At 43.9% G+C, this 22228-nt stretch overlaps 1 protein-coding gene across 4 annotated transcripts in view; it reads right to left on the bottom strand.

Moving 5' to 3' along the window:
* Positions 1–3974: 3974 nt before the first annotated feature.
* The window catches only part of LOC149322031 (syntaxin-binding protein 2-like), a 48856-nt gene continuing 30602 nt past the window's right edge, over positions 3975–22228 (bottom strand). The window contains exons 6-19 of one of the 4 annotated variants that reach the window (XM_089533267.1): positions 21072–21175; positions 18639–18787; positions 18165–18249; positions 13037–13167; positions 12803–12910; positions 12402–12459; positions 11193–11258; positions 9722–9802; positions 9429–9567; positions 8843–8949; positions 8343–8438; positions 6699–6784; positions 5693–5850; positions 3975–4852 (exon numbers count right to left, since the gene is read on the bottom strand). In XM_089533267.1, the coding sequence (XP_089389393.1) occupies positions 4773–4852; positions 5693–5850; positions 6699–6784; positions 8343–8438; positions 8843–8949; positions 9429–9567; positions 9722–9802; positions 11193–11258; positions 12402–12459; positions 12803–12910; positions 13037–13167; positions 18165–18249; positions 18639–18787; positions 21072–21175 (1448 nt within the window). In that variant the 3' untranslated portion in view covers positions 3975–4772. Of the gene's footprint in view, positions 4853–5692; positions 5851–6698; positions 6785–6811; positions 7622–8342; positions 8439–8587; positions 8607–8842; positions 8950–9428; positions 9568–9721; positions 9803–11192; positions 11259–12401; positions 12460–12802; positions 12911–13036; positions 13168–18164; positions 18250–18638; positions 18788–21071; positions 21176–22228 lie in introns of those variants that run through there. The other 3 variants (XM_089533286.1, XM_089533295.1, XM_089533276.1) reach the window with 3 other exon arrangements.

Raw genomic sequence — 22228 nt, 5'->3', positions numbered from 1 at the left:
AGCTGGATCAAGTCAATGCAGCAAAGGTCTGTAGTAGTCCCACTGGGCCTGCACAGAAAGGGCTTATGTACTGTATTTCATGAGCCAGAGACCCTTCAACCCCACCAGCAACATGAAGGCAATGGCAAAGTACTTGCTTGGCTTTTGCTCCTGCACACTTCAGAAAACAAGCACTTAGTTTGTAAGTTTTCCTCTGTGCCTTCCCCTCTGGATCAGAATGAAACTCATCTATGCTCTGGTTATTCTCAAACAAACAACAGTACTAATTCATCACCTCCAGGCACGACCCACCCAAATGGCAGCTGCTATATAGCAATTATCCAAATGGATATTAATTGCAGATGATAATTCCCAAGCAGGGATCAGGGCTAAAAGCTCCACACAGAGCAGATTGGGCTGGGGGTATGCAAGGCAGATATGCAGCAGCAGGACACCATGTAAACATGCCTTCCAAGGCTTACTGAGGTCTCTACCCCCTTAATATCCATCACAACAGGTAGGGAGCAGCCAGCCCAGCTGCAACTAATAGTTAGCTAGCTCATGTATGAAAAGCCTGTCCCCAAGATATAGAGCCCAGCAAGCCTGAAAAAAAAAGAGCAGTTCACACACTGTGCAGTAGCAGCAAAGCCAGCTTAATGATGGTCACACACATTGCTGGATATTAAAGCCAATACCAGCTCACTGCTGCTGTTCTAAGCATGGTTCACAAATATGAAATAGTTTAAACTTACTTTCCAACTTATATTTTCCAACAAATATAATATTGAAAAAGTCAATTTACTCCTTGCAAAATCTCAGAACATTTGCTCTCACATTTTTTTAACCTATTCAGGATGGCCCCATACTTTCATGAAGCAAATACAACTCCTGCATACAGAATAGTATTCTGTTAGTGCAAAAAAAATTAGTGGCGTATAAAGAAGACAGATCTGCACATCTTTATACATATGTAGGTATGGGTTCAGTGCTGTTCACAGATTTGGCTGTGCTGCATCAGCACAACAAGCAGTGGTCTACATGCAGCAATTGGATGAAACACTACTCATCATAGCTGCCACAACTTCATCTTAGAGAGACTCTTTAATTGCAGGTATGACAAAATGCGACTATTAGGTTGCCTCCACATTGGATCGTTTAAGATATAAAGTGAACCTGTGGTTTAGCACATGAGCAAGCGTACTACTCATCTCCTTTCCTCCTCTACCATAGTACAAGGACAGCAGAAGCACATGGTTTGCTCAAACAAGCAGGGCTCAAGCTGTCACTATGATTGTGGGCTATTGATCACTATCCAGTGAGTCCCAAATTCTAGTCCTTCAGGTGTTTTGGACTTCAGCACCTAGAAGTCTCAGCCACCTTAGCTATTGATCTGGGATTCTGGGAGCCATAGTACAAAATATCTGGAAGGCTAGAGTCTGGGAATCAACTAAGCAGAACCCATCATGTTCAGGTATAACAGAAAATATTGGAAGCTGCTACTTTTTCAAGTAAAGTGAGGAAGAGGCGAGTATGTTTGTAATAGTAAGTCATGGGGCGGGGTGTTATCAGTACGCTGATGACACCCAGATATATTTCTCCATGTCTCGGTCTGCAGCTTCGACTACAGATGGCATCTCTCCTCTCAATGAATGTCTTAAAACTGTAATGGACTGGATGAGGAAAAATAGACTAAAACTGAATTCCAGACAAAATGGAGGTACTCACAGTAGGGCTTTCTAATCCAGGTGTTGAGATACATCAACTGGTCCTAGATGTTGTCACACTCCCATTAAAGGACTGTTCGCAGTCTGGGGATGCTCCTAGACTTGTCGCTCCAGATGACAAATAAGGTAAATGCGACAGTCAGGAGTGCTTGTTGTCAGCTTCGGTTGATATGCCAGCTGTTTCCTGGAACCAGGGGACCTGGAAACTGTGGTACATGCACTGGTAATCTCACGACTTCTGCAATGTGCTCTACATGGGGCTATCCTTGTGCTTAGTCTGGAAACTTCAATTAGTTCAGAATATGGCAGCCAGTCTGGTCACTGGAAAAACCAGGAGTGACCATATAACACCTATTCTAAAATCATTCAACTGGCTGCCCATTGGTTTCTGGGCACAGTACAAGGTGTTGGTTATGACCTTTAAAGCCCTACATAGCTTGGGCCCAACCTATTCACGGGGTCTTCTTCTGTACAATCCACCCTGCACACTTAGGCCCTCTGGGAAGAATATATTGCAGCCTATAATACCAGATTGACTGCAACTACCCAGAGGACCTTCTCTTCAGCTGCTCCCAGATTATGGAACGGCCTGCCGGAAGAGATCCGTCATATTACCAGGTTAGACAGCTTTAAAAAGGCTGTCAAGGCAGATCTCTTCTGGCAGGCCTTTCCTGAATAGTAACCCAGCCCATCACCCCACTGTGATTCTGTATCCCATCGCCCATCTTTGATTAGTTTAATGGAGTATTTTAATTAGTAATATGTTTAATTGTTGTTGTTTTTTTGGGGGGGAAGGGTAGATTCGGAGACTATGTATTGTATTGAATTTTTTATCTGTAAACTGCTTCGATTGTTCCAGTGACAGGGATGCAGGGTAAAAATAAAACTTTTATTAATTTTTTTTTTAGAAGAGGGACAAGGTCAGAAGGGAACAGGCCCACATAAACCTGTGTTCCAATATCTCCAGAGGGACACAAGCAATTCTTACAAAAGAAAAGGGGGCTGCTCTCTCATTTCGACAGAAGTTGTGCATATAAAACCGAAAGAAACATAGGGCCGAAATAGACAGCTCTGAAGGGGCAGCTTCAAGCTGCCCCTGAGAAAGGCAGGTGGGGCCATGGCAACCACATGCCACAACCCCAATCTTGTCATCTTCTGCCCCAAATAGGAGCGGAAAAAAGCCACCCCTTTGCTGCTGGAGCTGGCATTTTGCTGGCTCTGGGACAAGTGGCATCTGTATGCCATGGCCCCAAGGCAGCATAGAGCCAAATTTTCAGGGCCATCTGGTTTGGCCCATAGTCACTCATAACATTAGCAACAGAGTACTTGGACTTAGGTTGGTGGAATCTAGCTCACTGTATCAGAAATGGGGCAACACACATGTATTTTTAAATGTCAGTAACAAACAATTACACTGATCTCCAATAACTGAATATGAACTTGGAACATTTTGAGTTTTACACTTTCATGGTGGGAAACAGCATACATAGTAGTTTTTGGAATAGTATGAACTTCCTTTTGTTGTTAACTTATTTTCCCAAAGCATACCTTACATGTTCATTGAGCTGTATGTTTTCTTGCCTGTTTTAAGGCTAGAGGATGGATATTGTGATGACTGTTGTGATGGAAGGCTGTTATCCTATATACACCTACCGTGGAGTTCAGATTCAAGTAATTCAATGTAACTCACTTTGTAATAAAATAACTTTCACATAACAAATTTAGGATTTCCGTACCAGAGAGATTTAACTGCCCTTCTGTGATGGGATTGTGTGTAAAAGACACTATCTGGAACATCACTTCTGCAAAGAGAGTGAATGGTTCATCCGCTGTCAGAGGAGTCCATCTAAGACATTTGAATGTTACTTCTGGTTAACATACAACTTCCCACAGGCGACACCTGTTACTTTAATCTAGGGGTTGGCAAACTGCAGCCCTCTATATCTTTCTGGACTACTACTCCCAGTATTCCTCACCATTGGTTATGTTGGTCACAGCTGCTCAGAGCTGCAGTCCAACAACATCTGAAGGGCCACCATTTTGCCCACCCTTGCTCTAATCTTAAATTGATATGCATGGGAATGTGTGACACACAAAGAAGGGAGGGAGGGAGGGAAAGTGAATGGAAATTTCTTTCCCCTGTAACTCTAATTTCTACTAGAGTTACAGGGGAAAGAATGTCCCCTTCATTGCCACGCTGGAGTTGTACCACTGTCCAAGTATCACAGTCTGAATCTGGCTCAGGAGAACAGATAATGCTGACAGATAATCTTTATTTTCACTTTTATTTTGAAGACACTGGGATTTTTTTAGCAAAATTATACAACTCTTGCAATGCAAAGAGCACACAACACCTTTTATATATACATCTTCCCATGTCTTTTGAAAGTAGCAAATCATCCTTGTCTTATCTCAGTTATCAGTACAGCTCTTAGGCTCACCAAGCTGGGTGCATGGGGATAGCTACTGCTTTGACTGCATCAGGTTTTCCCTGCTGGGGATGAATTATCCTTTAAACACTTTGTCAAAACAGTAACAAAAATAATCTTCTGGGGTCAAATATCTTTGCATAGAAAGAAAAAAATCAGAGCATTGATGGAGACCAGGCAACTCCGAAGATATGCATTTAGATGACAAATACAGTACATTCCTAGAAACTCCCTCCTCCCTGAGTTTGAGGGAGCAAATAACTGCAGTGACAGAAAGATAGAAGGGGTTATTGATCTTCATTAGATATAAATCTGCCATTCATCTTCCTCATTTTGGGAGGAAGGGTTGGAGGAAAGATGGGAAGAGAAAAATAAAGTGCAACCAGAAACCTCACCACGGTGAGAAATAAGGGACTCATAAGAGATTGCTGGACCCACATCCTTGACTTGCACACAGTCCTCCCGGTGTCAGGTTCATTCAAAATAGCTGGCTGCAAGAAGGCCAGGCTGAGGGCCAGTCTTAAAAGGAGAGAAGCAAAACACAGGTATATGATGCAAGCCATCACACTGAGAAAAACTTCATCTGGGCAGATAAATAGAACTGCTGTCAGCAAGTCTCTTTAGAGAGCCATAGTTGAGCTTAGGACTTCAGTGGTTCTTGCTCTGTCAGATTGCGCACATCTTCCAGGAACTGCTTGGGGGTCAGGATGTGAGAGGAACCTGTGTAAGAGAAAAGAATGGTTGGTACAAGCCTCTTGGGAGATCGTCATAGCCCAGGTTTGCATGCAAACTGTCTACCCATCAGCAGCCACAAGCAAAATATTTGCAGCACTTCATGCTGGGGCAGAGTCACATCTATACAGGTAATATGCTTCATCTACTTCCAACACTTATCTCCTATATAATAGGCTTTTGAAGAGTAAGGCTGCATCCTTTTAGGGGAACAGGTTTTTTGCAGACAAGTATTTATGAGGGACATACTATAGGCAACCTTCTCAAATCATCCCCCCCAAAAGAAGGCCCAAAGCAAGGGCCTTTTACAGACCACTGATGCCCTGACTTGAGTGATCATTCCTTTTCTCAAATGTTATGCATTGTCAAATAATAATTTAATAATAATTTGTTTTATTTATATACCGCTATTCCAAAGATCATAGCGGTGAACAGCAAGTAAGCTAATTAGCAAGTAAGCTAATTTGCCCCCAACAGTCTGGGTACTCATTTTAGCGACCTCGGAAGGATGCAAGCCTGAATCGAGCTTGGGCCCTTTTGCTGGTCTTGAACTCGCAACCTTATGGTTTTGAGTGAATGGCTGCAGTACAGGCATTTAACCACTGTGCCACCAGGGAATAACTCAGGAATGGAGGACATTTAGCACGCCATATATTTCAGACTACAATCTCACAATGGAAGTTGCAGTCCAAACATCTGGAGGCCCTTGCAATACCCCTGGGCTCAGATAAGTCTAACAACTTCACTCTTTCCTCTTTGAAACACATTTCCTGAATTGCTGACATGCGCAGGGACTTGCCTTGGCTGCACACTCAAAAGAACACTTACCAATCAGCACCTCCCACTTCCCATCAGTGGCCTCTGTGACTTCATAGGCACAGCGCATCTCTGACATAGTAACGCCACCCAGCACATACAGGATGAGGCGAGGGCCAGTTCGGTACTCAGTTGCTGTCTTGGTCTTGTGCCAATGACCAAAGCGGGCACTGTGGGAGAAAGAAATGCATGGGGCCAGTTGCAAGGAGACTGCTAAGGACAAGCATTCTAGAAAAAGGGTAGGATTAGTTCCTGGACAGTCTTAGGCCTGGGAAGAAGTATGTGTTGCTCCAAGTTGTGGTTGTGCATATGGGATTGGGAGGGAGAAAACTTTACAAGGAACAAGTTAATAACAAAACAAAACACAGAAGTAAATCTAAAATAATAAAAACAGAAAAAGCAAGTACATACACCTTGGATAAAGAGAGTTTTCACAACCTTAGGTGACTTTTCTATTGTTCTTTCAGTTACAGTAGGGTCTTCTGTCATATATGTCCATTATACAGGCATGTACAATATTATATTGATGTGACAGACTGGAAAAATAGTATGTGAAGAACAGTTTGCCTTGTTTCATTTGGCAACTGTCCTCTAATCCTGCAGGAAATATTTATTTGCCCCTCTCACTTCTCCATGCATGCCTCACTCCAAAAACTCCCACCATATTTGGGCATTACCACCCATTTCCCCCCACCTGCCCCAATGCCTCGAGCAGAGTCAGCCCCACTGTATATTCTGCAGAGGCCTAGAAAGAGAAGCAAGAATTTTCACACAAGAATAGGTTTCCTTCTGATTCTTTTTCACTTGGCATATATGTTATCTCCAACCTTGGTTTCAGGTTGCCTGTATATTAGGGAATACTGCACTCATATATATCCTTCTGTTCTGAACATATGCCAAAAGAAACACTTTGAGGGAAACAGCTGGAACACAGATGTAAGCTCTGGAGTGTTTCTGGGGGGGCGGGGGGGGGGGAGAAGGGGGGAAGGACTCAGAAAATATTGTCACCTTTACCCACCTCACGGCAGCTTGCGAGGATGGGCCAGGGGCTGGGCAAGACACATAGGGCCACAACTTCTTGTCCAGCTTGTCTTCAGTGGCATCCTGTGGAAATATTAGTAACAGTAGGAACCTAGTCATCAACTTTTCTTCTTGTTCTACTAGAAATAAACAAGTTGCTTGCTTCTTTTAAGAGTCCAACTGGACTTTTTGGTTACAAGTGGATGACAATCTTGCCTGGACTCCCCTCTAAAATTCTGTGAATGAATCAGGGTGATTTCACAGAAAATGCCTCATCAGGAAGCACCCATAGTTGATTTGTTTTCCATTTTCTGACAAAGACTTATTTTGATGCCAAAATCTCTCCTCTGGGATAAATGTGCAAGTAGAATTCCTCTGCATGCACCACTCCTCCAAAACAGACTGCTGTACAACTAGCAGCTCAGTCTCATGCAGGCTGGCTAAACAGCACTAGCATGTACAACAACACAGTAATGCTTCATGATAAGGACTTTGGGATTAAGCCATGGTTGACTTTTTACAGTGGGAGCTTAAAATGTTTTGTGCAGCCCATCTCACAAAACTACATAGAGTTGGTTGGGGATGGGAAAGATGAGCGAACAGCTCTCTTGATTGGATTAGCTATGAAATTGAAGCTGGATCAATGGTTTGTCCCCAAATCCTCAAGAGGGCAGTACCAAGTTGAACAGTCTCGGCAACAATGCCCAGGCTAGCACAAGCAGCCTGGCCCAGGCAAAGGAATACAAACCAAATATATATCCCCTTCCCAATATTTTTTTAAAAAATCCTGCCCTGCAAAGTAGAGTGGCCATAGTATAAATTCAGCAAGATCATACCTAGAAGCATCAAGTGTGAAAGCCCGCCACCCAGCGAGAAGAGAAGCACAAGATTCAATGCAATAGCAGGCCAGCACTTGGAGAGCTGAGAAAGAGGAGAAGAGTAAGTATCTAGCATTCTGCAAGCTCTCCTAGGGGGAAGATACATAGCTCAGTGCTGGAGTACATGGTTCCCATGCAGAAGGCCATGGGTTCAAAACCTGGCATCTTTGGACACAACTAGAAAAGCTTCCAATCTGAAATCCTGAAAAGGTACTGCCAGTGAACATAGTCAATGATCTTGAGTGGTCAGTGGTCTGACTGGATATAAGACACCTACTTACATTCCATCAGACATGGTGGTCACAAGAAAATACAGCACTAAGGAGTCCAGGTGGCTTCAGCCTTAAAGAGCATTTTTAGGTGGGGGATCAGGAATATAAACTTCAGTGCATCTGAACTGCACCAAAGAGTAAGTAGAATGCTCTAGTGCACAGAGCAGTGCAATGCCATTTTACAAGGACAGCATGGGATGTAATATCTACCTACACAGCTGATGACCAGGAACACAGACTGTACCTGTCTCTTTTCCAGGATGCTTCCCACACTCTTGGATGCATGCTACAGCATCCAACTGAGAGCTTTTGCAATAGTGAAAGGCATCAATGCCTAGTTGGTCCTGTCAATTCCCATCCTTGTCTTGGATAGTATCCCTCTTACACTGGTGTTCTGTTCCACAGAGCAAGTTGCTCTTTGTAGTTAGTCACGTAGAGCTTCTGTTAACTTTTTCCTCCACAGCCCCTTCCCCTAAACCCTTTTCCATGTACCTCCATAACATCCTTAAGAATAGGGATCCATCGGGAGAGCTGATAGGTGGGCTCCAACCGCACTTTCCTCGCCGGCTTCATGTGTCCCCCAGTGTCCTGTGAGTAGAAGAACAAGTTAACCAATAAAGCAGTGAGTGAGAGAGGCAGACAATAATTCTGGATATAAGATGTGTTATGGGCAAGAACTGGAGAAAGGTAAAAGGTTGAGGAAATTCAAAAGTTTGCAGTGAGATGGAGTGGCTTACCTAACTGGCTCCAGATGTTCTGGCCAGAGATATGACACGAAGCGGGGGTGGGGGGAGAAAACAGAGCAAGAAGTGTGAGAGAGAAAGAGAGTGAGTGAGTGTGTATATTCAAATGCTACCCTCTCACATTCCACCAAAAATGGTTATGGTCCCTGAACTTCATCCAGAAGGGGTAAACATGCAATCTAATGCAGCTCTTAATAACCCTGGCACAAGCTACCCGCACAGATGGGACAAGGCATGGGAATGATGTACCTCTGGCATGATGGCAGCACCCAGACAGTGCATGTTGTACAGGATGTCGCTCTCCTGTTGTACATTGGCATGCTGGATGAGCTTGGTCAAGTTCTCTTCATTGATGCCTGTGGGGGTGGAGAAAAGAGCTGAGAAACACCACTCCCTGACTCTGTATATGTGGCTTCAAGTCAGTAAACCACCTGCCCCAAATACCTGTCCATGTATTTTATATGGTCTGTAAACCGCTTTGATGGATGGAAAAGCGGTATACAAATAAAATTTATTATTATTATTATTATTATTATTATTATTATGTCAATCTGTACAGCTATGCAAGGCATCACATAGGTTCAAAAATATGAAGGAAACAGAGGCACCCATGAATGAAAGAAAAAAAGACTAGTCTCATGAATTCGAGACAAGCAAGTCTCAAATTTTCTCAAGGGAACAAAAGGAGATTCAAACCAGGTTATAACCTTGGGAGGAAACAGGGGATGAAGGGAGAGTCAAGGGTCAGGGGTCAAGGAGGGTGGGAAGAATTCTTTCCACCTTGAAGTAGACCTTCACTACAGCCCCTGAAGCTGGTGAAAATGTAAAAAAGTACCATTCTGGAGGAAGATGCAAAGCAGGATAATGCGGATCTTATCTAATGCTGTCACGCTGGTATCCAGGACAATTGGTACAATCATCTTCATTGCATTTTTAACTTTCTCCCCTTCAACATCTGAACCTGTGGCTAGGTCCTGGGCAGTGAAAAAACAAGTCAGAAATTCTGTTCTGTTTTGTTGTCCTCCCTAAGATATCTTCCAAGATAGATGTATAGAAGAATCACCCACCAGTTAGGACCCACAGCTGTTTCACTCTTCGCATTTCCCAGTGTACTCTTTGTGTGCTCACCTGCTCCACGCTGCATAGCCTCTCCACTGTGCCTTTGAAGTTATTCATACAGTCTTCTGCCAGGTGTAGATGTGTAGAATACTACAAGATGAAAGAGGAAAGTAGGAACTAAGAGTTCATCAGCTAGCCTTCATCGCTTCCTTCTTATATCCCCAGAATGCAACCTCCCTGGGCAAGCAGCCAACTCAGGGACAACAACAACAACAAATTTAATTTCTATCCTGCCTCTTCAATAAGATCATGGCAGCTTACATCCATACAAATCATATAGCAAAATAAAATAAATCCCAATATCCCCTCCCTCCTTAAAATGACTCCACAATACAACTATAATAAATACAGTTAAAACCATTAAAACAGTAGCAACAAAAACAGTACATCATGGGCAATCATTAAATAATCCATATTAGTCTTAGTAGGGACAACTGGGTCAGTCATTCAGGGAAGGCCTGTTGGAAAAGATCCGTCTTGACAGCCTTTTTAAAGCTGTCAAGGTTAGTCAAGATCTCCTCCGGCAGGCCATTCCATAATTTGGGAGCAGCAAATGAAAAGGTCCTCTGGGTGACCGTAGCCAGCCTGGTCTTTATTAGCTGTAATAGGTTTTTCACAGAGGACCTAAGTGTGCGGGGCAGATTATATGGAAGAAGGCAATCCCGCAATAGAGTTTATATAGGCACAGAGCTGTACTTCTACGAAACCTCTCTTTAAAGTAGCTAGTGTCTAGCTACTGAAAGATCAGACAGAATCCCAGATTAGTAAATTAGAGACCACTGTAAAAAGTTTTGATTTTCTTGCTTTTGTATGCTACAGAAAACCACTGATCCACTGCTAGTGCACAGCACACAGAAGAATAGATCTTGGCACAAAGAGAGGAGCTATATGTTTAAACAGCATGTGCCCAATTTCTATGCTGCTCACCAAGGTGAAACAGAGGTCAAGTTGGGGGTAAAGATTGTGCCACCCATTTCCAGGCTTATGAAGACTCTTACCTTTCATATTAGGCTAAACACCTCTTGGAGCCATACTAGAGAACTGTGTACAGCGGTCACCATTCCATCTGTCCATCTCAATCCATCATAAATACTTCACGTATATCATGATATACAGAGAGTCAGGATTATTTTAACGATCACTTTTTTTATAAGTGCCTACTCAGATGATTTAGTCATCTAAGGTGTGGTGGTCTACCAGACTGTAGATTTTCTGCTTTGAAATCACCAATTGTTCCTCCCAAGCCTCCTGATGCCAGGTGAAGGCAGTGCAAAAACAACTTCCATGTTTGCTTTTATTTTTAGGTAATTAATATTTCAGCTAATGGATGCTGGGCAATATTTTAATTCCTGAAAAGTTTTAATTGACATTGCCAATGGATATCATCCTTAAGGACCATTTAAACAAAGTAGAATAAGTAGGGTATTAACTTTTTAAACAGGAAAAACAGCAACACAGCTGCCAGTCCCATACCCTTTACCTTGTGAAGTTCTTTCTGGTACTGGGGCATCTTCTTCAGGATCTGAGACAGGTCCTTAATGTTGGCCTAGAATGGGAATGGAAATGGAAAATTCACTGTGTGGAAGAGCCTAATTCAGAATGCAAGGTCACCAAGATCAGGGAGCATCAGAAACTGTAATGCTGACCAAACAGTGGTGGTGGGTAGAGTGTGTCGCTTGGGCTTCATGTGGCCTCTAAAAGTTGTTTTTGCTGCTCCTAATGCCCCCTTCAACTCCTTTATACTGCTCCTTTTCGGGCAAATAAAGAGGAGTGGGGACTGCCAATTGTAATAGCTACCAGGAGCAGTGATTCACTTTTTAAGTAGGTTCCAGGGTGTTCCATGTCCTCTTAAACATAAAAAAATAACAATTTTTTCAAAGCAGGAATAAGATGTTCTAGTTTTGTTTTCTGGCATTTTTTGCAATCCTCCAGATAGTCCCAGGGAGATAAAATTGGCCCCCAGTCTCCCTGAAATTGATCACTGCTGTCCTAAATGATCTGCAGGCTAGTGGATCCCAAACTCAATTAAGGCAGGAATGCTCTCTAAGCAGCCAGCAATGCTCAAGATGCTCCATGGAACTGAACTGAGAAATGTCAAGTGATAAGGACAGTACCCTGGAATATCAGGCCAGTGCCTCTATTTGCTGCTTCAGAGATTAAACACAAACCCATCTGCACCTTATTCTCATGGCCACCCTCACTCTCACTTGCCCAGCTCTTTAATTAAAGGTTTTCACTGCAGAAAAAGGGGCTCTAGCCAGCACAGCAAATGGAGAAGAATAGAAACTGCAGTCCATCACCTGGAGAATCAAAATGTGTCAGCCCTTGGCACAGAGGTTTCCTGTCCTCATGAATTCAAAATGTACTAACCTCATGCCTCTCCCCTCCTCATTATAGCACCAGAACTACTTTCTTAATTATTCCTCCCAATGCAGTTTACTCTGACAGGCTCCTCCAGTATCTTTGCTCTGACTACAGAGAGGTGCTGCTCTGGGAAAGCCCAGAAGAGGCAAAGATTGGTCCAAAGGCATCCATCACTACTGCACTACTTGATTTGAGCGTGTCTGCTCCAGTACATTGCAGCCCAGGTACTGGCTGGGAACCGTACTACATAAGACTCCCTGTAGTCCAAGAGGTAGAATATATCATGAAAAGATGAGAGATGATCAAACAGGCAGAAAGCACTCACCTTGTCTGTGGTGAGCCTCTTGCTCTCACAGAAAGTACGCAGCAGCTCTGTCACTTTCCTGTGGAAGGAATTGACATTCAGGTTCTATTCTGGAGAATTGAAGACAAAAAGGTGGCACAAGCTTCCATAGAAGTGACTTTCAGCTTATACAAAACAGCAGTGGCCCTTGCAGCCTGCAAATATCAGTGCTTCCAGTAGCTGAAAGGATGCTAATGGGAACAGGGTGGGGTATTATTTTCCCTCCTTTGAACTATGGACAAATGTGGCAAGCCAAATTAGCCTGAGAATTGGTGCTACAGCTATCAAAATGCCTCATTCACACACATCAGATATGAGTTACATGAAATGATGGGGGAAGTGTAGATATGTGTATGCATATGCAACCACAGACAAGTTCTCACTTGGAAACATCAGCAATGTGCATGTGGCGGAGGTGCACCCACAAGTCATCATCCTCATCCAAGAGTACCACTTTTTCCCTTGAGTCACTAATGCCTGTGGATTCATACCTGCAGGAGATGGGGGAAGAGCAGGAAAGAATGCTTGGTAAGACAGATCTGTCATCTCTGTGGTGAGGCAACATCCTCTCCTTTGGTGCTCTTACACATGCATGCACACACATATGTGACCCTCACCGGTAAGTGTCATTCTGGATGTTGAGCAGGTCATAGGCCATGGCCTGGAAAGTGAGCTCATGCAGAAGTGGGGACACTAGGTCATAGCTCCGGTCAACAATCAGAAGCTGTGAGCGAGATTTGTCTGGACCCTAAAAGCAGCAAAAGAGGGAAGGTGAGAAGGGTGAAACATTAGCTAGTTCCTTAGTTTTGTGGGCTTTGTGCTTTAACAGGTGGCATGCTTGTGTTTCTTGTATCTTGCTTCCCCGCCCTTCTTCAAACTGGTCTGCTACACCAGCTACCAGATGTATGCAACCTTTCCAGTATGCTCATAGCAGGGGGCAGGGTCAGCAATGCAATTATTAAAATGTACAAAATCCCTTTGCCATTCACAGTGCATAATCCTATTAGCTGAGATGACTCAGTAACTCAAAAATGTAGGGCTGTGCAAACAGCAGAGGAGAACAGCCATTCATGGTGGGACATAGTCCAGTGAACAATTTCAGGGGTGGAGACTCTGCCCGGGTCCCTATGAGGGGTCCCTTCTCAATGCTTTAGAAGACCAGCCAGCCAGCAGGCTCAGATGAAACCAAGAAGAGGAGTCACAGCATATCAAAATTATACTGTCTTGAAGATGGTAAAAGATACAACTGGGAGTGAGTGGGTGGGAAAAGAGAATGCAATTTTCACTACTAAGGCAAAGGTACTAACCACTGTTCCATATTAGAATTAGTGATGTGACATGTAACACATTACCTTTGGGGTTAACAAGGGCATAATAATATTATTTCTCAAAAAATAAAGATGATGAGTAATGTTTTTCATTACCCTTACAACCCTTAAAATGTTTGGGGTTCATTCTGAGGGATTTTTAAAAACCATTTTTACATTATGAAAGAAAAGAATAATGCAGAAAGGAACATATTTGTTAGCAGTTACTAATGCATCACTCTTTAAACAAAGTGTTAACACCAATGATCTGGTTGAAAAACAAACCACTAAAATTGCAAGTAAATAAATACTTTTGTAAAGCAATGCTCTGAGCAACAGCTGCTCTATGAATGCAGCAACAATAGCTGGGAGATGGAAGAAACTATTGCTCCAAACATCACAGCAAATGATGCTTTCAAATCATAGCATTAAGCCTCATTTTGCAGCAATTACAAAGCTGGATGGAATGGGAATAAAGGACCTCACATTGGCCTGTTACAGACAGCCAAAATAAAGCTGCTTCGAGTCACAGTGGAGGTATGGTGTTTCAATGATGCATGCGTCCTAAGAGTCCAGAAGTCGCACCAAAGCCACACTCCAGCCCTAAGGACTGGAGCATGGTTTTGGTGTGGCTTCTGGACTCTTAAGGACGCATGCATCATTGAAACACCATACCTCCACTGTGACTCGAAGCAGCTTTATTTTGGCTGTCTGTAACAGGCCATTCACACAAGATTATAGTATAGTACTGTATCCATCAGCCAATAGGGGGCAGTGCAAACATGCAAACACACACACAGAGTGTAGTGCCCTATGGAAATAGGATGCATTTCTTTATTTCTTGGAGAAACCTAGATATATTACAGAGACACAGAATAATTCAGGGCAACCTGGATGGAAAGCACACAGCATACTCTTCACACATTACACAGTCAACTTCAGTTGTTCTCACTGTGTTGCTTGCCAGATATTATGACTTAGAACCCCCAGTAGCCTCAGCCACCATGGCCAATTATTAGGAATGATGGGTAGTGTAGCTCAAAGCATCTGAAGGGCAATGAGTTGGGAGAGGGTGGTGTATTTGATTGCTGATGGAACATGTAGCCATGGATTGTAGATAGAGTTATGTTCTCACATAACTTGTGTTCTGATATTTCTCCTTCAACAAACCTGGGTCAAATTATTTGCCTCATCTCAAACTGTTCCTGAAGAGGAAAGCCATCCACTGTTCTCCCTGGATGAGGGAAAACAACCTCAGCCTGAATCCAGAGAAAACAGAAGTACTGGTGATAGGTTCATCGGGCCCGGGTAGTGGAATTTGTCCACCTGTCCTGAATGGGGTCACGCTCCCCCTGAAGGACTCAGTTTGCAATCTGGGGGTGCTTCTGGACTCGTCGCTCCAATTGACATCTCAACTGGATGTGACGGTCAGAAGCGCTTGTTATCAGCTTCAGCTGATACGCCAGCTGCGACCCTACCTGGATCGAAGGGACCTTGAAATTGTAGTACACACTCTGGTAACCTCTCGATTGGATTTCTGTATGTGCTCTACATGGGGCAACCCTTGTACCAAACCCGGAAGCTGCAGATAGTGCAAAACATGGCAGCGAGATTGGTCGCTGGTGGTTCCAGGTCAGACCATATAACACCTATTTTGAAAGATCTCCATTGGCTGCCTATTTGCTACCAGGCACAATACAAGGTGTTGGTTATTACCTATAAAGCCCTAAATGGCTTGGGCCCAGGGTACTTGGAGGACCGCCTCTCCCCATATAATCCACCCCGCACACTCAGGTCGGCAGGGAAAAACTTGCTGGAGATCCCAACTGTGCGTTATGTGAGGACCTTGCAACGGGCCTTTTCAATCTCGGCCCCAAGAATATGGAATAATCTCCCTGATGAGATCCGCTCCACCACATCTTTGGACTTGTTTAAGAAGAATCTCAAGACCTTCTTCTTTTCCCAAGCTTTCCCCCCATGAGATGTGACTTTGGTTTTCCCCCTCTATTTGGTAATGACTCTGGCTATGTTTTTCTGGATTCCCCCTACTCAGCTACTCGAGTATTAGTTTTATATGCTGTTTTATATCTTGTTTTATCTGTTTTATTGATTATTGTTATTTTATCTGGATTTGTATGCCGCTTTGATCTGAATTGGAAAAGCGGGATAGAAAAATTTTTAAAATTAAAAAAAAATCTACGTGTAAAACAGGTACATGGATTCCAAAAGCAATGCTGTTACCATAGGTCTATATGCTTTTACTGAACTGTACCTATGCACCAGTTTAGTTATGCTGATCCTCCAGTTGTGCAACTGATGGTGTGGGAGGCATCACAGCCTCACATAATGGTCAAGTAGCTCTCCGCTTACTAAGTCAAATGTGTGTGCGATTTGTGGAACAGGCTGTACCAGCAATTGCAGTTATGTGGCTTCTAAGAAAGTGCCTGTGTTTGACTAACAATTTTTTCAACAGTGTAGTGACCCAACAGGTTCTGGCCATAATCCTCCTAATGTAGCTTTTGGGGGGGGGGGGGGGAGGGAGGATACTGTTGTTGGTCATTGGCAGCACCTTCTTGCCATGTGAAAGACTCAACTGATCATTTGCATTGTGCTTTGATAAAAAATAAAAAATCCTGCAGGCAAGAAGCATTACTCTTACATATTCTTTTAAAGTGGGGATGACATTTTTACTAGTATGGCACAGCTTGTAAAAATCCCTTTTGGACCAAAATCCACCCCTCCCCCTCAGCATGTGATTGTAGCAAGCAGGAAAAAGAAGAGGTGTTGCAAGTTGTAGTCACAGGAGCATGTTGATGTCTAGGACTTTCCACTCCATTTTAAAAACTCCTTAGCACATGCTCTATGGTAAGATTTTTTTTCTTTGAAAGAGGAAAATAACCTCCTCCAGCTGCTAAGATAAGCCTCTCCCCTGTCCTGTCTCATTCCTTTATAGTGTAACAGGGAAGATTGTTTTGAAAGCCTATAACTGAAGAAGACTTACTAGAAAGCCTTACCAAGCCAAGATAAAAACATGTTGTTGTCTGGAAGTGGGCTTAAATGTCTTAGTCTTTGGATAGTGAAGATCAGTGAAATTTAATGTTTTACTAGCAAGCCAGATGGCAGAGGTTCTGTCTCCCCAAGTTTTGTTTTTATGTTACAAATGGAAATGCAACACTGTGAGACTATGAATATGAATAGTACAGTAGCGTATGCTCACAAGTGGATGAGCTCTACTGGAGTGGTGGGAGTTGAAGTCCAATTTGAGAAGGAACCGTGGGCACAAGCTAAGGTCAGATGTGATTTTTACAGATTTTCCTATCAAGCATGTGAAGCCCAGCTGGATCCCATGCACAGGCATCCCTGAGCAGCAGAACACAGTGCAACAATGCCCTAGGCTACAAACACAGTTCAGTTGTGTACAATGGTTTTCCAGGTTTGATAGATTCTCTTATCTATTATCTCATACCAGTGACTTGAGATAGCAGAAGAAGCTCATGGGCCAGATGAGGTACCTCCTATGCAACACATCCAGTCTAATGGGCCAAACGTTCCCCTTATTCCACAGGCCAGTCAACTCATCAGCATCTACCTCCCTAGCTTCTTGTCCAATGATAGTGACAAAATCAGCCTGGAAAGGTCATTGGTGCTTAGAAAAAAGGATTGTGGGGAATGATTCAAAGCACATACATTTGTGCTCACATATCACTGCAATGATGTTCATACCTCCCCCCTGCCAACACTGCTGCATTTCAGTTTTTAAAAATACAGAACAAGTCCTTGGGAGGCTATCCCTACATCTTACTACTTTGGCATTTGCTTATATACCCTAAAAGCACCAGTTCTTGTCTGATCTTGTAAACTAAGCAGGATCAGCTCTAGTAATTCATGGGGTCACTGTAAGTTAACAGGCAACCTGAACACACATGCACACAATTGAGAGAATACAATGCTGTCTTTTAAGATCTTCTCCCATGGATAGCCTCTGCAAAGGCTAAATATCTTGGTGTTTAGAGGGATATAGTAGTATCCAGCTAAAATGGAAAAAGAAGTTATCAAAGATGGTTTTTGGAAGAGACATTTTTCTAAGCATTTTGGTAGGCTCTTCCTCTTTTGACCACAGATGTGGTTAGATTTCCTAACCCAACTGTCCACTTATGTATTTTATCATTCTTCTGAAGGGCAGTCATTCCTGCCCTGTCCCAACTTGGGCAATGCACAGATTGCTTTTCGAGCATGCTTAAAGATTTACTTCTCCATTCTTCTTTTGAATTCTGAGGGAGTTTCCTCACATCTCTCAAGCAGTCATCACACTCGTGCTAGGATTGTGAAACATCTGCAGAAGCAGGTTTCTGAGAGCTGCTGGCCTTGCAAAGTGCAGAATCCCCTGACCCCACTGGTCAGATCTACCATGCACTGGCAAAGCTCTGGATATGCTCACCTCTCCCATGGTGGGATTGTCTGCTTTGAAGGCATTCAGCTTTGCTAACACAGCATGAGCCAGCAGGAAGCAGTCTTCAGAGCCACTATGACAAAGAAATGTAGTACTATTTAGGAACATTGTTTCCAAGTTTCAGATATGGGAACAAGGCTAAATGGGTGGCTGGACATGGCAAAGGGTGTATCTACTATCTCATTCAGAGATAAGCACTCAGGTTCTCCTCCTCGCCCAACAGTGGGCATTTAATGGTGAATCACCATCCTATTTAAGTGACCAGGCTAATCCCTCTATTAGAACCAGGGCACTTCCTTAATCCATAATAAACAGACAGATAATATCTTATTGTGACCCCAAAATATACCCCTCCAGCATATGGCTTGCTTTGGCCTCATTCATTCCGTATATTCTTCCTAAAGTAAGTTACAGGCCCCTTCCCTTTCTCCCCTTGGTAAATAGTAGGACCACTGCACTGACTTCCTGTAGCGAATTGAGGGATACTCCTTCAAGGTGTCGCACAAGGTGGCAATCTGTTCCGCCATTCGTTCTAAGTGTTTGTTCTTATCTTCCCTGCAGTATGGACTAAAGAGATGGTGGAAGCTCTGAGGGTTATCCAGGGAATACACCTAGAGAATGGGGAGGGGAGCATGGGAATGAAAATGGTATGTTAATGGCATAGGAGGAACACAACTTGAACTCAAATAACATCCTAGTGTTGGTCTTTGATTGCAGTGTGTCAGAGAACCACAAAGGGGCTCATTGATTAATTAACACGAAATATATGGCACAATTCTGAAGAAAGATTTTTCCAATTGACCTTATAACAGACACCCACCTCTGCACTAGATGTCAACAAGTGAAAACCTGACAGGGTAGCCTTAACAACCTGAAAATAGCACTTCTTCATTTAAGATGTCATATCATCAACACTGGGGAAGGATCTAATGGTTATATGTGAATTCTGGATATAATGTACAACACTGCAAAGATATTAAAGCCTGCCAGTTTCTTGAATCACAGAAGCCTATAATTTGCCTCTTGTGTGCTGTGCAAACAATCTAGCCAAAAGAAAATCTCTGGTTAGTATTACAACTGCAAGTTCTTTGGAAATATTATTTATTCCCTGTACTGAGACTATATAGCATAGTGATGACAATTTTTCTTTAGTCTGCCCATTCCTCCTCCCCCCCAGACCCTTTCTGACCCACAGTTGTCTCTTCAGAGGCAGCTGGGAGTCAGGAATGGCCTGCCGGGAGGGGGGGGGGAGATGGGCATGTGCCCATTCCTCCCCCACAGCACATTCCTGACTTCCTGACCCACAGCTGTCACAGGGAGGCAGCTGAGGGTCAGGAATGGCCCATGGGGAGGAGGACAAGTGGGCACGCACCCATTCATCCTCCCCCTGGACTCTTCCTGACACAACTGTCGTGGGGAGGCAGCTGGGGGTCAGGAATGGTCTGTGGGGGAGAGGAGGGGTGGGCACACACACACCCCTCCTCCCCCCAAACCCTTCCTGACCCACAGCTGTCCCTGGGGAGGCAGCTGGGGGCTCAGGAATTGCCTGTGGGGGAGAGGAGGAGTGGACACACTTCCGTTCCTCCTCCCCCCAGACCCTTCCTGACTCATAGCTGTCCCTGGGGAGGCAACTGGGGGTCAGGAATGGCCCATGGGGGGGAGGGAGAAGGAGTGGGCACACACCCATTTCTCCTCCCCACAGACCTTTCCCTGCCTCCAACTATCCCACCCTCTCTAGGGAGGAGCAACTTGCATGTGCCAGTCACTTCTCCTCTCTCCCGCCCTTTTCACGGCCTCCAGCTATCTCAGAGAGGCAGCTGAAGGCCAGAAGACTGGGAGGAGGGCTTAGAGGTGCGTGTCTGTGATTCCTTCTCCCCAGCACCATTTTCCAGCTTCCAGCTGTCTTGGGGAGACAGCTGGAGGCTGGGAAAAGGCAGGCAGGAGGAGGAACAGGCGTGCAAATACCTGTTGCTCCTTCTCCCTGGCCCGTGTCAGGTTAATAACATGGCAATGTTATGTCCCCCTTATCCACCATATTAAACTCCTCTTCTTTGGGCCAGTGCCTGCATACAAGTTACTCCTGCTCAGAGTATAGATGCTGTGTCTATGTTAAGGGGCTGTCCTACATTTTCTTGAATCCAACCTGCAAAGTCACTATCTGCTTCTGGATGGTGTCCCAAATATCAGAACTTAGGGAAGGCTGTGGAATGCACATTGCCCACTGGAAACATTCCAGCATAGAGAACTCCTGTAATAGTCAAGATCTGCACAGGACTTTCTCAAACTGTGCAGAGCAATTACAGAAAACATCTCGGAGGGTCATTCAGATGTTGTTGTTTTTAGCACAATGATGTGAAAAATCTCACTCACGCATTCCAGGTTTGTTATTCACACTATGGAACTGTACTGATGTGCATCTCTGCAAGTGTGGTTGCTCACACGTACAAACATTCGAATAAAGGTAGAGTCAACTATACAATGTATTCAGAACATGTTAAATGCATGCAGTGTTTTATCCCAGATCTATTCACATTGGTTATTTACACCAATTAAAAACCTTTTTTGGGGGGAAATTCCAGTATTGATTATCCCAGATCAAGTGCAGTTTTTAGCAGCCCCACCCCCCCATTTAATTGGGTGCATTTGGGATGCATGTGAACAACAGAGATTAAACTCAGATTTATCTTGGATTATTTTCACAGTGTGAATAATCCCTGGGTTTTCATTCTTCCCATAAAGATTTTTGCTGTGATGGACAGGGGTACTGCATTAATTTAGGAGACACATTTGTACTATGACAGTCTGCCTAACTTCTTCACCTGCAGAAGCTGCTGAATGGAAAAACAGGAGGCCCCTGTTCACAGCCACTGCCTTCTCCTTCACCCTTCTCCTCACCTGTGATTCATATGGAAGAAAGGCGACATTGATTTCCTTGAGAGTCTTGATAGCTTTGGTGATTCGGGACTTGCTGAGTTCATTAAAAAGATTTTCAGGGCAAGCTGGAAGTCAAGGAGAGGACAGGCATTACTTTTGGCCAAAACAGACAGCCGTAAAGGTACAGCATGATGATGCCCCTTTGATCGGAGCCACAGCAACCACATGCCATGGCAGCTGATCCTTTTTGCACCAGAAAAAAAGGTGCCTTTGCTGCTTCAGCGGTGTTTTTTTCGGGCTTCTGAGGTGCAGCATGTGTAAATGCTGTGCCACAAAAACGCTACGAAGTTGCCGCACATGCGGTCAGCTGTGTGGCTTCCTGGCAGTGTGGGGGAGTGCTGCTGTCTTAATGCCATGCCCCCACAACGCCGGGAACCTGGGTCTTTTTGCCGGTCTATACTGGCCCTTTGTTTCCCCCTCTTAACACAGAATACATTCATCTCTTGTTCAACCACCCTACTGTGCAATGTTTGTTATAGTAAGAGGTCCATACTGACAGCTACCAAGAGAGGAAGCAAAGGGGATCCGGTTTCACTTGCTGTCCCAGAACAGGTCATAATGTGTTCCGATTTTTATTTTACTGATTTACAGTATCTAGATAATCCCTAACCAGCTCAAAAAAAAAAGCTCTCAAAGATGATGCTGAGAGGGCCCGAGTTAAGTCTTCTGCTCTTCAAACAGAAATATGAGATTCGCCTCCAGAAATATTATGCTGGAAGTCCAAGGATGGACTTTGATGTCTTCTAATATTTATGGGTTTTGTGGGTTTTTCAGGCTATGTGGCTGTGTTCTGGAAGAATTTATTCCTGCAGTTTCACCTGCATCTGTGGCATCTTCAGAGAATGGTAGCACGGAAGTATGTGGGGTATATATACTGTGGTACCCTTGGCTGAGAGGAAGTGATTGTGTTAATCTGTGTGTTGGTCTGTTGGTGAATGGCAAGGTCTCGGAGTGGAAGGATATGTGAGGAAAACAGCAAAAAACTATGGATGTCGGCCACGAAAGCCTTCGACTTCACATCTTCTAATATTTATTTCCTCATCAGGCCCTACATGCATAAAGCCCTGCTATGAATATTGCAAATGACTGCATAATGTCATAGAATAGAATCATAGAGT

The sequence above is a fragment of the Sceloporus occidentalis genome, unplaced genomic scaffold, assembly GCF_023333645.1.
Source record: "Sceloporus occidentalis isolate IW3139 unplaced genomic scaffold, rSceOcc1.0.p SCAF_1, whole genome shotgun sequence".
Classification (NCBI taxonomy): domain Eukaryota; kingdom Metazoa; phylum Chordata; class Lepidosauria; order Squamata; family Phrynosomatidae; genus Sceloporus; species Sceloporus occidentalis.
Note: the sequence above shows the minus strand (reverse complement) of the source record. Positions and strands in the feature narration are given on the sequence as shown.